This window comes from Rhinoraja longicauda, chromosome 11 (assembly GCF_053455715.1).
Source record: "Rhinoraja longicauda isolate Sanriku21f chromosome 11, sRhiLon1.1, whole genome shotgun sequence".
NCBI lineage: Eukaryota > Metazoa > Chordata > Chondrichthyes > Rajiformes > Arhynchobatidae > Rhinoraja > Rhinoraja longicauda.
In genome coordinates, this window is record NC_135963.1 from 56,219,295 (window position 1) to 56,235,402 (window position 16,108).

Here is a 16,108-nt window from a genome sequence, read left to right on the forward strand (position 1 = left end):
TCCTATTTTGTTGCTTAACATCTCACTGTTATCATCCACTTATTTCAAATTTAAATTTTTTTTTTTCCAGTCTTGCTTGTAAACAGATTATGATTTGGGTTTCTGAATGTTAAAATGGGTATGTGTCATTAATTATAGCTTCCACCGTGAAAGGAAATCTGATCGTGAATGCGGCAAAAAGTAAACTGGACTTTTCTTTATGTTTAAGATGGAATGTGCGCGGAAGGCCTGGGAGAACTCACAGAATGTGGGAGATAAAAGCTCTCCAGTGACCTCTACGGCATCGCCAATCAGCAGCGGTAATGGAAGTAGCAGTGGCACTTACAGCTCCTACTCCAGCGCATCCATGCCTCCAATTCCAGTAGCCTCTGTCACACCCACTACATCCCTGTCAGGTAACGGCAGCATTAGAGCACGCTTTACATTATTGCTTCTTACATAATACAAGTGGTGACCAGCAAATCATTCCTATCTCCTGTCAGTCATCTGTAAACCAGTGAAATTAAGGACGAGTTGTGCCCCAGCCACTCCCTCTTCTTCCCTCCCCCATCAGGCAAAAGGAATAAAAGTGTGAAAACGCACACCTCCAGATTCAGGGACAGTTTCTTCCCAACTGTTATCTAGTTAAACCATCCTACCAACAGCTAGCGAACAGTCCTGAGCTACTATCTATCTCACTGGAGACCCTCAGACTATCTTTAATCGGACTTTATCTTGCACCAAACGTTATTCCCTGTATCATGTATCTGTACACTATGGATGGCTTGACTGTCTTTCCGCTGACTGGTTAACAGGCAACGAAAGCTTTTCACTGCACCTCAGTACACGTAACAGCAAACTAAACTCAAAGGTATTCCATTTCATTGAATTTAGGTTAAATAAAGGATATGTCTCAACTTTTAATTCATTATAAATCACAAATTAACATTGCAATTAAAGACAAGTGCTGGAGTAACTCAGCGGGTCAGGCAGCATGCCTGGAGGACGTGGATAGATGACTTTTCGGGTTAGGACCCTTCAGACATTGACATTGTAATTATTGTGTTTCAACCAATTTCCAATCAGGTTTGCATATTATATTAAACTTTTTTTTTCTTGATAATGCCTTTGATAAATGTAGCTAACTGTTGAAAGTAAGCCTGCGGGGCTTAGTTATAATTGTGGTCTTCTCCGTTCTCTACAGGATCAGGGACGTACACCACCTGCTCATTAAGTACTAAAGCAACGTCCACCTCTGACCCACCCAATATTTGTAAAGTCAAACCTCAGCAACTGCAAACCAGCAATATGGCCCCTGCAAGTCATTTCTCACAGTTAGGCTGTGTAACATCATTGGTACCTCAGCAACAACCAAATCCACAGGTGTATGTCTCCCAAGCTGCAGCAGGTTTGTGATGATAATCTAAATCTATGCTTTTTGGTTATGAGGCTATTAAGATTCTTAATATAAAGAGCACGTGGGTTTTCATTTGAAGCGTGTGCACTATCCTATCATTGTCACTAGAAAATGTTGTTATTTAACAAAAGGAAAGGGTTAAATTTAATTTTAATTGGTAAATCTAATCAAATCTGATTTATCAGCTTGCTTAAAACCCTACTCCAGGATATGAGAGGTATGTGTACTTTGAAAATCCTCATAGTCCATGCTCACCTATCTGTCTTTGCTACTACGGTCAAGTTAGGATACAGTGTGCGCGAGGATAGCTCAGTGACGCAGCTGGTGGAGCTGCTGCCTCAGCGCCAGAGTCCCGGTTCGGTCCTTACCACGGGTGCTGTCTGTGTGGAGTTTGCATACTCTCCCTGTGAACGTGTGGGGCTTCCTTCACTTGCTCCGGTTTTCTCCCACATCACAACGTCATGCATGTTTGTGGGTTAATCGGTCTCTGTAAAATTGCCCCTAATTCGTATAGAGTGGATGCGAAAGTGGGATAACATTGAAGAGTGTGCAATCAATGGTTTGTATGGACTCGTTGGGCCTGTTTTCATGTATCTTTCAATCAACACTAATGTTGTTTAGTAGTTTATGAAATGTGCTAGTTTGTCATTAGTTTATGAAGATCAGGGCTTTTGTTATATTTCTTACATAGCAGGAAATTGCAGCATTTAGACATTAGAGATACAGCATGGAAACAGGCCCTTCAGCACACCAACCAGCGATCACCCTATACACTAGCACCATTCCTACACATTAGGCACAATTTACAGTTTTTACCAAAGCCAATTAACCAAGAAACCTGTACGTCTTTGGACAGTGGGAGGAAACTGGAGAAAACACACATGGTCACAGGAATAACGTACAAACTCCGCACAGACAGTACCCGTAGTCAGGATTGAACCCGGGTCTCTGAAGCTGTAAGGCTGTGGCTCTACCTCTGAGTCACTGTGCAGCCCCTTCGATGCAGCAAAGAACTGTAGGAATCTTGCATAAAGCATAACGTTCTGGAGTAACTCGGCAGGTCAAGCAGCATCTCTGGAGGACATGGATAGGTGGCGTTTCAGCGCAGGCATGCCTTCCACGGGTGCTGAATGACCCGCTGAGTTACTCCAGCACTTTGTATTCTAAATTGGATAGTTCAGTTTACGCTGCATCTGACATGAAAGCTTGCACTGTGGCACAATAAGCGAGTTCGGTATTCCGACTGAGCATGCGCAGGTCATAGGTCGTGGGGGCATAGAATTGTCACCAGCTGATCTACGTGTAAACAAACCTTTGTCATCCGTTTCTTCCAGTTTTTCTCCGTATAGGTAAGAAAATACGGTGTTCAAAACTGTTAATTTGGTATATATATGGTTAATTAGTAAAATCTACAATGATTTTGTAGGTTTTTTTGTTTTATGTGGTAAGTTCCCCTCATCTCTCCCCGACTCTTTAACTTGTCCCGGAGCTGTGGAACGGCAGCGGGGACTGGAGGCAGAAGCTGCCGGCGAAGGTTCGCCGGAGAGCGGATCGCCACCGACCCAGAGCCGGGACAAGGCGAGAGATCGCAGCGCCCCCTCGCAAACAACAAACCCAAGGAAACTTCCCTCCTCGACACCGCCGCTCACCCCGGGGATGCGGGGCTTCTGAACAACAACTACAACACTTGTGTTTGTTCTTATTTTGCAGCGTTAAAGGGAGACGGGGCCAGGGAAGAGAGTGGAGGAGTGACGCAGATCTCGCTGGCGCTGGGAGAGAGGGGGAGTGGGGGGGGAAGAGAGAGTCGGGGTAGAGAGAGCAGCAGGTGAGAGCGGGGGAGGTGGAGGATGTCAGAGGGTCTGATGAAGGAGCGCCGCCACTTGTGGGGGCTGCTCCTTCTCTCTCCCCCTCTCTCTCTTTATCTCCCAGCACCAGCGAGATCTGCGACACTCCTCCACTCTCTTCACTCCTCACGAACAAGTTAGAGTTGAGGGGGACTCGCCACATAAAGCAAAAAAACTACAAAATCTGTAGTTTTTACTACTTAACCATATATACACACCAAATTAAGAGTTTTGAAAATTATTTTCTTACCTATACGGAGAAAAACAGATGAAACGAAGGCTTGTTTACACATAGTAGATGAGCTGGCGACGATTCTATGCCCCCACGACCTATGACCTGCGCATGCTCAGTCAGAATACCGAACTCGCTTATTGTCAATCAGCATACTGACCGTAGAAACTACAACTTGGTTGTAGTTTTAATTCCACGCGACCTTCAAGGCAGCAGCCAAGAGCAGTGTTTTCAATATGCAATAGTATCTTTTCTTGATTGATTCATTAATTGAAGTTAATGTTCATTCACTGTAACATATTAAACGTGGTAATGACAATTATATGGAACCAAATTTGAGAAGAAGACACTAAGCGTAACTACTATAAATGTGCACAAGTGATCAAGAGGACATTTCTACCCTGCTGTATTTTACTTTTGGTTGTCTTGTTTTCAAATGATACTGTGTTAAGTATAGATGTAATAAAGAAAATCTTTTCAATTTGGTTTAAAGAGCCTACAGCACAAATCCCAACCTTTTATATGGATACCAGCCATTTGTTCAGCACACAGCATCCTCGTTTGGCTCCTCCAACTCTGGCACAACAGCAAGGCTACCAGGCAGGGCCTTCTCAAGTAAGGTTTTGCATTTTCAGAATTGCTCGGTTGTATCTGGTATTCAGTTTGGGTAAGCTGCTGAATTCCAGTCTGCTAAAGGAGGAAGCAGCCTGACATTATGTTAATTGAAATCGCAATTTCACTTTTACTCAGCCACTAGAGGGCAGAGCAGGGCCTTGTTGGAGGCCTTTCCACTTGGGCATTAGTTTTCGAGGGAATGATCGGAGTGGATTGGAAGTTTTGTTCTGATTTCCAAATTGCCAGTTGGCCATTACCTTGCTGGACCTATCTTTAGCGTAATGGTTGGCTATAGAAACTGCAGATGTGAGTTTTACTAAAAAAAAGACAAAAGTGCTGGAATAATTCAGCGGGTCAGACAACGTCGCTGGAGAACAACCCTATAGCCCCACTCCCCCTCCTCCTTCCCCCCCCCCCCCCCCCCCCAATCCTGGATGTCACCTATCTATGTTCTCCTGAGATGCTGCCTGACCCGCTGAGTTATTCTCACACCTTGCGTCTTTTAAAGTTTGGTTGTCTTTGGTTAATTTATAATTTAGTAGAGTATGATCTTTAGGGAGCAATGCTTTCAGTTACAAATTACATTCAAAATAGGCACAAATTTCCAAAAATGACAAACTTAATCTTCTTAGTTACGTGTTCTAATGAATTTGTGGCCAATTACGTTTGACAGGCTGAAACAGCAGAATATTCTTTCCACAGAAAGAAACTGAGCTTTGATGTGAATTTTCTTGAGCTGACCATTTTCCTTCATGTTTTGCTTCAGCCGACGACAGTTCAACAGATCTCCATTCCGATATATGCACCGATTCCTGGCCAGCCTCAGGGCCCACTCGGCTTAGGAGGAGGCCCTTCTGTTTCCCAGGCCCAGGAAATGTTCAGCACATCTCTGCAACCATTTAGGTAAAGCTGCCGCCAAAGGCCTCATGCTGTTATATTACAAGAGTTGCATGTTTATCTTTGATATCAAGTGCAAAAGTTCTTCCTGGATTTAAATAGAACATTTTGCACAATAACTCAGCGGGTCAGGCAGCATCTCTGGAGAACATTAGAGTGGCACAGTGGCGCAGTGAGAGTTGCAGCCGTACAATGCCAGAGACCTGGGTTTGATCCTGACTACCGGAGTCAGTCCGTCTGTACGGAGTTTGTGCGTTCTCCCTGTGGGTTTTCTCTCAGTGTGCTCCAGTTATCTCCCACATTCCAAAGATGTACAGGCTTGTAAATTAATTGGCTTTGGTAAAATTGGAAATTGTCCCTTGTGCGTAGGATAGGGTTAGTGTACAGGGATCACTGATTGCCGCAAACTCGGTGGCAGAAGGGCCTAATTCCGCGCTATATCTCTAAAGTAAAGTTTAACTCGGGCCCTAGAGCCCACAATGTCCTTGCCGGACATGATGCCAAGTTAAACTAATCTTCTCTGCCTGCACATGATCCATATCCCTCCATTCCTATCCATGTGTCTATCCAAACCCCTCTTAAACACTGCGATTGTATCTGCCTCCACCACCACCCCAGGCATTGCATTCTAGGCTCCCATCGTCCTCTCGTGGGCGAGGGGGGAAACTTGCCTCGCACATCTCCTTTAAACTCTGGCCCTCACCTGAAAACTATGCCCTTCATTTTTGGACATTTCCATCCTATGGGCGAAAAGAAATCCAGTTACATTTCTGCAAATGTTTGAAACATTCAAACTTTCTGCTGATCAACAGAATAGGATTCCATTAGTTGAATCAACTAAAGACACAAAGTGCTGGAGTAACTCAGCAGGTCAAGCAGCATCCCTGGAGAACATGGTTAGGTGATGTTTCAGGTCGGGACCCTTCAGAATTATTCAGCTGAATCAACAAGTTAATGCGCATAATGTTGATACCTAAACTTGCATGTTACTCCTGTTTGGATATTTCAGTCTGGTTATTTCTAATCTGGTATCTTTAAATTTATTTTTAAATTTCTCCAAAAGATTTACTTAATATAATTTAAATTCTTGGTTTAAGTTACGAGTCCCTTCCCAAAACTTTGAAACAAAGAACTGCAGACGCTGGTTTATACCAAAGATAGACACAATGTGCTGGAGTAACTCAGTGGGTAAGGCAGCATCTCTGGAGAAAAAGGATAGGTGACGTTTCATGTCAGGACCATTCTTCAGACTGATGCAGGGTCCCGACCGGAAACACCACCCATCCAGAGATCTCTGTCCAGAGATGCGGCCTGACCCGCTGAGTTACTCCACTTTGTGTCTATCCTTCCTAAAACTTGTTGTCTACAGGTTACTTGGGAACTAATGTCGAAACGTCATTAATCTGCATCTCTTTTGTGGTAGTTTTGTTGACTGGCTTCTCCACTTTGCATCTTACAGGACTCAGCAGGCTTTCCTACAAGGCAACCTGTCCCAGCCATCCCCTGTGGTCCTCTCAGGCACTGCCTTGCACAACTTCTCGGCAGTTCAGGCCCAAGATCTAGCCAAGGCCCAGTCTGGCCTGGCTTTTCAGCAGACATCCAACCCACAGCCGATCCCCATCCTTTACGAGCACACTTTAAGTCAGGGTTCTGGCCTTGGTGGATCTCAACTTCTAGACACCCATCTGATACAGGTACGTACAAACAATGTCCGCGGTAGTCAAGGATCCAATATTGTTTGCATTGAAACATTTTCAATCTGCAATTATCAAAAGTGTTGCATGGGTCTGTTTTTAAAGGGGAACTCTAATCAGTGGCATGTGCAGGGTCTGAGAACAGGAGAAGCTGATGCAGCCAACTACAATATATGCTACCATACCTTTCAACAATTTCATAGGAAAGTAAGTATTCCCTCTAAAGAAATATTTTTAAATGTAAGCGCCGTTGTACATATTCTGTATTGCTAATTTAATCGGAAAACTTCATAAAATCATCAGTTTGATTTTTTCCTCGTGACTTTTGTTTTATCCCTGTCCTGTGTGAGAACACAAGCTGAAGTAAAGTAGGTTGAATATGCATTCGGGGGCAAAGATGCCACCCTATTTACACTCTTAAGCCCTGACTCCAGTGCTGCCTTTTACTTCAAGGAAGTGTTTCTCTGATTCCTATAGCTCAATACGACCCATTTTCCCCCTAGACAATGTACTCTCCTTCATATATAGATACGGCCATTTTGATTTATTTTTCCACTTACTTTTCTTTCCATTTCCTGGAAGACTTGGTTCCTGTTGAACCATTTCATGTAATAAACACGTTGAATTTTCTAGGATTGGGTTGGTGAGTAGCCCCGTCAGAAGCCATCCAGTTTTTAAATGGAGTTCCCTTTAAACAATTGAATCTTAAAAGTTTGTACTGTTTGGATATTCCTTCTGCTCGTGTGCTTGACATTAACTTGAACTACGTGTTTCTGTGTAGGCAAGGCCGGGTCTAACTCAGCCATCCAACCTTTTTGCAGGTCAGGTTCAACAACCTGGCCAAGGTAACTACTATAGCACAGCTCAGTCACCCAATGCTGCTCTGCAACAGGTAAAGAAAAGTTTCAGGTGTCTTTCTGTGTGCATCTAAATCATCAAAATGTTTTTAAAAATTGGGTTATACTTAACATTTTCACGTTGGAGGAGCAGAATGGGGCCATTCGGCCTGTCGTCTACTCCGCCATTCAATCATGGCTAATCTATCTTTCCCTCTTAACTCCATTCTCCTGCTCTCCCCTATAACCCTTGATACCCATACTAATCAAGAACCTATTAATCTCCACCTTAAGAATACACATTGACTTGGCCTCCACAGCCGTCTGTGGCAATAAATTCCACAGATTCACCACCCTCTGACAAAAGAAATTCCTCCTCGTCTCCCTTCTAAAGGTACGTCCTTTTATTCTGAGGCTCTGACCTCTGGTCCTAGACTCTCCCACTAGTGGAAACAACCGCTCCGCATCCTCTCTATCCAGTCCTTTAAAATTGAATGCAGCCTTTAATCGTCTACTTGCTGGTAATTGACCGCTTCATTTTCCTTATTTTGCTCTCGTCTCAATGATCTATCTATCCCCATCTATCTGGAGGCCAGGCTCCACACAGATTCGGTGGTTGGTAATGAGGGATGCATTGCTGGGGCCACAGAACTGGTCCTCTGAATTCCCAATATCCTTTGGGGGAAGTGCCTGAACTAATTGAATGCTGTTCGCTTTTCTATTGTCACTACCCAAGTGAAGCAAGAGATTGCTTTAATGATTGTTGAGAAGGTCAGTAAAAAATGCTGAAGGAGCTTTTCAGTTCTGCTTTGAACTTTGTTCATTTGTATCCCCAGGTGACATTGCCCCTTCCAGGTTCACAGCTGTCCTTATCCAACTTTGGATCTGCGGGCCAGCCTTTAATTGCTTTGTCCCAATCCATGCAACCTCTACAACACAACCAGGGCCAGCCTCACAACCTCAGTCGGCCTACGCAGATGAACCAACCCTTCAGGGGGCTGATTGCCACTGGGACACAGGCTGGCATGATTTCTGCAGCGGGGAAGGTAGAGAAATGAACAGTTGCTCAAGTTGCTTTTTCATTTGTAAAATGTAACATTCATTTTGGAAAGTTTTTTTTGGGGGGGGGGGAATTCTCTTGCAATAGTTTATGATGCGTGGGTGAAAGTGAAACTGTGTTTCAGATGGCAGAGATGGATCTAAAGCCTTTTGGATGTAGTGTGGACATGAAACCAGGTACCCCGCCGATCAGTGTTCGAAGCATCACACCAACATCCAGTCCGTTCAGGTAAATTCTACATGTACTGGGGCAAATGATGATGTGACACTTAGCTCAGTTACATCAGTTACATCAGTTTTGGTCTCCAAATTTGAGGAAGGATATTCTTGCTATTGAGGGCGTGCAGCGTAGGTTTACTAGATTAATTCCCGGAATGGCAGGACTGTCATATGTTGAAAGACTGGAGCGACTAGGCTTGTACACACTGGAATTTAGAAGGATTAGAGGGGATCTTATCAAAACGTATAAGATTATTAAGGGGTTGGACACGTTAGAGGCAGGAAACATGTTCCCGATGTTGGGGGGAGTCCAGAACAAGGGGCCACAGTTTAAGAATAAGGGGTAGGCCATTTAGAACTGAGATGAGGAAAAACTTTTTCAGTCAGAGAGTTGTGAATCTGTGGAATTCTCTCCCTCAGAAGGCAATGGAGGCCAATTCTCAATGCATTCAAGAGAGAGCTAGATAGAGCTCTTAAGGATAGCAGAGTCAGGGGGTATGAGGAGAAGGCAGGAACGGGGTACTGATTGAGAATGATCAGCATGATCACATTGAATGACGGTGCTGGCTCGAAGGGCCAAATGGCCTCCTCCTGCACCTATTGTCTATTGGATGATTATTTTCCTTATTCAATACAAAATCAGTTGCACTTTTCTTTGGCTGGAAGAACATGTTTAAGTCCACAAGCCCTAGTATGTTTAAGTCCACATAGCTTGCTGCTGATTCCACAGCTCATCAGCTGGACTGAGCCTCTGGCACAGTTGTTGTTCCAAGTTGAATTTCTGACCGGGCAGCCTGTCCTCTTCAAGTCTGTCATCATCCCTCCCTTAACTTTGCCTGCCATAGTCCCTGTTCCTGAAATCTTTTTGACTCCCGAGTTGGACTCCTCCTATCTTCTACTCTCCAAACAAGCTCAAATCAAACAATGCAATCTTTAATCTTGCCTGATCTAAATTGACTTAACAGTTCCCAAACGTCTTAGCAATTAGATGTTTTGTTCCCTGATTCTTTAACTCACCTCATTTCTTCAGCCCTGCTACAACTTTGGGCCCCTTTTGTAAGACTGCTTCAACCATGCGGCCTAATCTCCTCTTGCACCCTTGTCCCACCACATTCCCTGCAGTGATCCTGGGCATATCTGTCTCTATTAAAGGTGCTATATAAATGTCAAGAGTTTTTTTAATTTGTCGTAGTGGGTCTGAGGATGTAATTCTCAATGTGTTTGCCTGTTGAAACCAACTGCTTTTTATTCCTGTAACTTTACCACACAATACCCAGCATCTTGCGATTTGTTAGATGCATTGTGGCGAGGCATAGTCATGGAATTTAACGGATGATTAAGTGAATTTCTGAAAATTGACTAGTTACTGTGATTTAATTTCCCATAACTTCCCTGCTATAGGAAAGATGCCGTCAAGCTGGAAAGAGTGCAGATCATATTTGAGAATGTTGTCAGGACGTGAGGGCCTGAGCTACAGGGAGAGATTGGGAAGGCTAGGACTTTATTCCTTGGAGCACAAGAGGCTGAGGGGTGATCTTAGAGGTGTATAAAATTGTACAGATTACTGCCTATTTTGCAAAATACAGCAGCTATATTGGAGTTGCAAACAAAGTCATAGTATTTGACAGAACTGTGCTTTCATTCTGAGGTAAAAGATGAATATTGTGATATCTTTTTTTGTTTCATCTTTAGAGCAAGCTCCACAAGCCCCAACAGCCAGTCTAGCAAGATCAACAACATGGTCTATCAGAAACAGTTTTCTACTGCTGCAGGTGTCCGGATAGCCCAGCCTTTCCCCCCACAATTCCCACCACAGGTATGTGTTTCAATTGCAGGCTTGTGCTTCGGCTAATAACTCCGTGGCTATTTCCTTTCAGTGCAGATGTGTTAAGATAACAGCAAAGTCTTGGCATGTTTGAAGTAGGTGTAAAAGATAGAGACCTTCATAATGAATTTTCTTTCCACTTTGCTTTTTTTCTCAACCATAAGAAATAAAATCTTTAAGATTGAATTTCTTACTGAAAATTAACCTTAAAATCTGCCAACTATCCATAGCATGACCATGTAGAATTTTAATACTTTAAAATCATACTGAGCTGGTAAGATGTTGCATGTGACCTTATTTTTCCCTCTTCTGTGACCAATTTTGTTTTGTTTTATATTTAATATTTTTTGTACCTAATCTGTTTGTTTAGCTTCATTCTGGCCTGGATACAATGGATGTGGAGAGGATGTTTCCACTAGTGGGAGTGTCTAGGATCAGAGGTCATAGCCTCAGAATAAAAGGACGTACTTTTAGAAAGGGAGATGAGGATGAATTTCTTTAGTCAGAGGGTGGTGAATCTGAAATTAATTGCCACAGACGGCTGTGCAGGCCGAGTCATTGGGTATTTTTAAGGCGGAGATTGACAGATTCTTGATTAGTACGGGTGTCAGGGGTTATGGGGAGAAGGCAGGAGAATGGGGTTGAGAGGGAAAGATAGATCAGCCATGATTGAATGGCAGAGTAGGCTTAATGGGCCGAATGGCCTAAATCTTCTCCTATATCTTATGAACCTTATTCCTTAAATCCTGAAACTTAACCTTGCTTGTTTCAAGGTTCAAACTCTGCTGATTATCATTGTAAGTGATATCTGTTGTATATTAATCATAAAGAGAAAATGGTTTTTCTAAGCAGGCAAACGTGCATTTGTGTTTGCATGCCTGCAGGCAGCACTGTATCTTGAATTTAAACCAACCTAACTGCAATTCGAGCTTTAAGTGTCTTGTTTTCCAGAATGACATCTAATGTTTCCAGCGTGTTTAACAACATTGCCCAATAATATGGAGATGACATGTATGGGCCAGGCTCATGGCCGTTCTTCCTGTGTTTGTGAACACTTTATGGGCCATTTGAGTTAATGGCTCATTTGACACTTTATGGGCCATTTGAGTTAATGGCTCATTTGACAGTTTATGGGCCATTTGAGCGAATACCCCAAATTCTAAATCCATCTGAACATCGAGACGTATGATTAGACGGTTCAGGAGCCAAGACCCTGGTTGATTAATCACCTTGCCTCCTGCATGTGCAAATTAGGAAGCATGGACTATATCAAAATCCCTAATAGTTACCATATTCATCTGCTCTGTCCTTAAAAAATAAATGCATCTGATGCAAGAATTCCTCCTTTGCCTTCATTTTTATTGTCATTTTATTTATGTAGCATTCCACTGTTTAAACAAAACATTGGTGCCAGTTGCAATGCAACTGCAGTGTGTAGATGCAATGGGGAATTACATTCCATTCTGATTGTTTTCACCAGATGCTTTCCCAACCTAGTCTGATCCCTCCATTGGTGAGGCCCCATGGAAGCACCTTCTCGGCTCCTGTGCACAGGCCTCCAATGCCTCTGACAAATCAGATGCAATCTCAAATGACCACGGGTATCATCGTCCACAACCGTCCTCAACACATACCAAGGGTTCCTGCAGCCCACACCCAGGGGATCCGCGGAAACCAGGCCCAAGCTGCTATGATGGCTGAGCAGGATTTGAAGGTTAGCACTGTTGGCAGTTCTGTGAAAGTCTTACCTATTCATTTAAAACCTCACCCTATTGCAACTAGTCTTAACTTGGAAATGAAGTGTGGATGATGGATTTTAAAGGAAAAAATATTATTTTACTTTATCCTTTAATTCAGCAATAATACATGTTACAGCTGCTACTTTATAGAATTGCACAGTGGCGCAGCAGGTAGAGTTGCTGCCTTAGTGTCAGGGACCCAGGTTCGATCCTGACCACGGGTGCTGTCTGCATGGAGTTTGGACGTTCTCCCTGTGGTGCTCCAGATTCCTCCCATACTCCAAAGACTTGCAGGTTAATTGGCTTCTGTAAATTGTACGTTGTCCCTAGTGTCTCGGATAGTGCTAGTGTACGGGGTGATTGCTGGTCGGCACGGACTCGGTGGGCCGAAGGGCCAGTTTCCATACTGCATCTCTAAAGACTTAACAATAATTAACTGTATCATTGTAAACCTTGATTGCACATTCCCAGTTTAAATTATCCTTATTGTTGGCATTGATAGCAACCTTTTTGTGTCAGTGGTGTTTTCATAGTCTACTTGTTCATTTTCTAATACAGAAATCATTAAAACCTACAAAATTTTAAAAAACTAAATGGAGTACAAATTCATTATCGGTTTAGTCTGCGATCTTGTTGCCCTGTCAGCAGAGCGCTGAAATGGATTGCTTGCGTCATTCTATCGGTTATTAAAGCTTAAAAATTAATGTGCATATCACAATCGAGTAGCGGTCTGCACAAAACAAGCACAAGAAATCCTCAGTGACTATCTTGTGTGTTTTAATATTTTGTGGCCATATACTCTTGCAATGTCTGCAGGTTTAATCGTTGAGGTGTTTAACATTCATTTTGTGTGCCCATGAGTATGGTACGGGGGGAAAACTGCTCAAATTAATGATTCAGTGTGCCTAAACGTTATCACTCAAATTCTACCATTGGAATAGTTTTCACGTACCTTTAAAAATGTTATTTTCCCCTTCCTCTTCTTTCCTTATCTTACACCTTTTCATCTCTGGCCTTTGTCACTTACTCCATCCACCTGTCCTCCTCACCTGTACACACTGATCACTTGTCAGGCTTTGTCCTGTCTCCACCTCCCTTTTTCTGATTTCTCCCCCACTGCTACAAATCAGTCTGAAGACAGGTCCCGACCTGAATCATCGTCTGTCCTTTCCTTCCACAGATGCTGCCTGACCCACTGAGTTCCTCCAGCACGTTGTGCTTCACTGTGTATTTTTTGTTAATATTTCCCATCTCTCCCGCTGTGGAATTCATTGCCACAAACGGCTGCGGAGGCCAAGTCATTGGGTATTTTTAAAGTGAGGATTGACAGGTTCTTGATTAGTACGGGTGTCAGAGGTTATGGGGAGAAGGCAGGAGAGTGAGGTTGAGAGGGAGAGATAGAGCAGCCATTATTGAACGGCAGAGCAGACTCGAATGGCCAAATTCTGCTCCTTTGACATGAGCTCCCACAATCTGCTTTAGTAAGTGGCTGCTGTTCTCATCCAGAATAAGAGTTCTCATTTGTTCCTTTCCTCATTCCAGGCGAAGCAGCGTGCTGAGGTACTTCAATCCACCCACAAGTTCTTCATCGACCAGCAGCAGCAGCAAATCAAGCAGTCGCCGCCGGTGAGCAAAGCTCACAAAAGCGAGGGCAATGGGAATAAAGCCGCTGAGAGTGGGGCGGGCATCCCGGGCACCAGAGAGGAGAAGGCGGAGGAGAAACCCGCCGCCCCGGCTCAGCCTGTGGTGTCCAAGCCTGTTCGAACTGGACCAATCAAACCTCAAGCAGTAAAGACAGAAGAAACAAAATCTTAAGTTGCTGGTGAAGGTAGTGGGTGTCACGGGCACCAAGGGCAGTAATGGGGGCTCTTCTCTGTGAGATGGGGGCAGGAAGGTAGAGGGCTCAAATTGTTCTTAAACAACAAAGTGAGACGTGAAGTAGTTAAGTGAAAGCTGAACTATCTTAAAGCGTGTAGATTTGGACCGATCATATTTTGACCAGTGGCGAATCCTTGATATGTAAACTAATCCTTTGCTGAACATTTAGTGTTGACGTTTGAATTTTGAAGATTTGAAAGGGCAATGTCTGACTTGTGACATTTCTTTTCCTTGAGGTAATCACTGAAACTAGGTAAATGTGGACAGGTCGGTGAATGGAAACTAACTCATTTTACAGGTTTTATGGTAATGATTTAATCCTTGTTTAAAAGCTTATCATTTAAAAATTTTCATGAGCTTAATTACAGTAAGGACAAAATAATCTGCATTCAGTGAATAACATGTATTGAGCCTATTAATTTCCAATTGTTTATGCAAGACATTTTAATCACAAGTCTAATATTGCCTTTTTTGATTATATGCTAGCATTTTAGTTGTAGGATGTATTGTATTATACCACGTGAATGTAAGATATCTTGTTTATTTGCTTATGATCAATCATTAATCAGTAACTGTGCCAGCCGCACAGATGTTTTTATTGCAGAAATCTTACCCGGGATTGATTTAAAAATAGATGCTGATGAAGGTACAAAACTAGAGGATTGCTGTTATTGGTATACAGAAACGTTGGCACAAAGTCTGAGCTGAGAGAACGATTTATTGATGTGTATATTTTTGTCACGTGGCTGGTGGCACTAGAAAGGCGACACTGAAAAATTGCTTTCCGTCAGTCATGTTTTGGCGGTCAGTTTAATTTGCTTTCTTTGAAAACTTGGCTGTGATGTCTGGTTTTTGAGTTTTGTATTCCATCTGTACTGTGTATTTGTTTGGCATTGTACAGAAGTTAGCAGCCATATTGGTAGAGAAAGATTATACTTTAATTTTTTTCATTTGTACAGGGTTAATGCACTATTAAATATGTACGATCTTATTTACAATTAATTTGGTTTGGTTATATAACTAATAAAATAAGCTCTGAAATGTTTTCCGATTCTTGTACTTTACTTCAAGAGTACTATACCTCTGCCTTAAATGTCGAAGCAGTCTTCATTTTGACAAGTATAGTGGATGCAGTATTTTGCATTGTCCAAATCTGCCTGTTTAGTCCATCAGCACATAACTAGATCACCTCTCCCACACTTGAAATCACTGTGCCAGAAGAAATTGTTTAAATATTGATCTCTTGTTGAAAAGAAAGGAACTGCAGATGCTGGGATCTTGAGCAAAGCACAACGAGTTGGAGTAAATCAGCGGGTTCTTCAATCTGAAGCAGGGTCCGTCTGCCCATTCCTTTCACAGATGCTGCCTGACTCGCTGAGAAATTCCAGTTGTCTGTGTTGCTTTGAGATTCCTCATCTTACCTGTCGATTTGGGCAGTTTAATAAATATCTATGGGACTTAATGAGATTACCTCTTTCCACCACGCATCACTCCTCCTCCACTTTACCACCATTATAAATTCTCTGTTTTAACCAGACTGAAGTTTGGTGAGAGACCTTTACAAATAATGCCAAGTTCTAACTACACAGGGAAGAATAGGAATTTGTACCAAAGATAGACGCAAAAGTGCCGGAGTAACTGAACGGGTCATGCAGCATCTCTGGGGGGAAAAGGATGAGTGGCGTTTTGGGTCTGGGCCTGTCTTCAGACTGATTTGTACCAACTTCAAGTTGTATTTTGCATTAAAAAGTCCAGCACCTTCCAGCTGAGAATGATAGCTCAGTGATTCAGAGGTCCTGTCTGTTAAGTTATATGGATTCAATACAATAGATTTCTTTCAACTTTTCCAATCACTTCAAACATACACCTTTGAA

The 16,108-nt window shown here is 42.9% G+C and overlaps 1 protein-coding gene across 8 annotated transcripts in view; it reads left to right on the plus strand.

Moving 5' to 3' along the window:
• Positions 1 to 15,277, plus strand: part of prrc2c (proline-rich coiled-coil 2C) — an 81,684-nt gene extending 66,407 nt beyond the window's left edge. For 6 of the 8 annotated variants that reach the window (XM_078407784.1, XM_078407783.1, XM_078407789.1 and 3 more), the window contains 12 exons: positions 209 to 395; positions 1,184 to 1,387; positions 3,966 to 4,087; positions 4,854 to 4,990; positions 6,444 to 6,678; positions 6,760 to 6,885; positions 7,460 to 7,570; positions 8,351 to 8,560; positions 8,699 to 8,802; positions 10,485 to 10,608; positions 12,098 to 12,331; positions 13,899 to 15,277. In XM_078407784.1, the coding sequence (XP_078263910.1) occupies positions 209 to 395; positions 1,184 to 1,387; positions 3,966 to 4,087; positions 4,854 to 4,990; positions 6,444 to 6,678; positions 6,760 to 6,885; positions 7,460 to 7,570; positions 8,351 to 8,560; positions 8,699 to 8,802; positions 10,485 to 10,608; positions 12,098 to 12,331; positions 13,899 to 14,171 (2,067 nt within the window). In that variant the 3' untranslated portion in view covers positions 14,172 to 15,277. The remainder of the gene's footprint in view (positions 1 to 208; positions 396 to 1,183; positions 1,388 to 3,965; positions 4,088 to 4,853; positions 4,991 to 6,443; positions 6,679 to 6,759; positions 6,886 to 7,459; positions 7,571 to 8,350; positions 8,561 to 8,698; positions 8,803 to 10,484; positions 10,609 to 12,097; positions 12,332 to 13,898) is intronic. The other 2 variants (XM_078407786.1, XM_078407790.1) reach the window with 2 other exon arrangements.
• Positions 15,278 to 16,108: the final 831 nt, after the last annotated feature.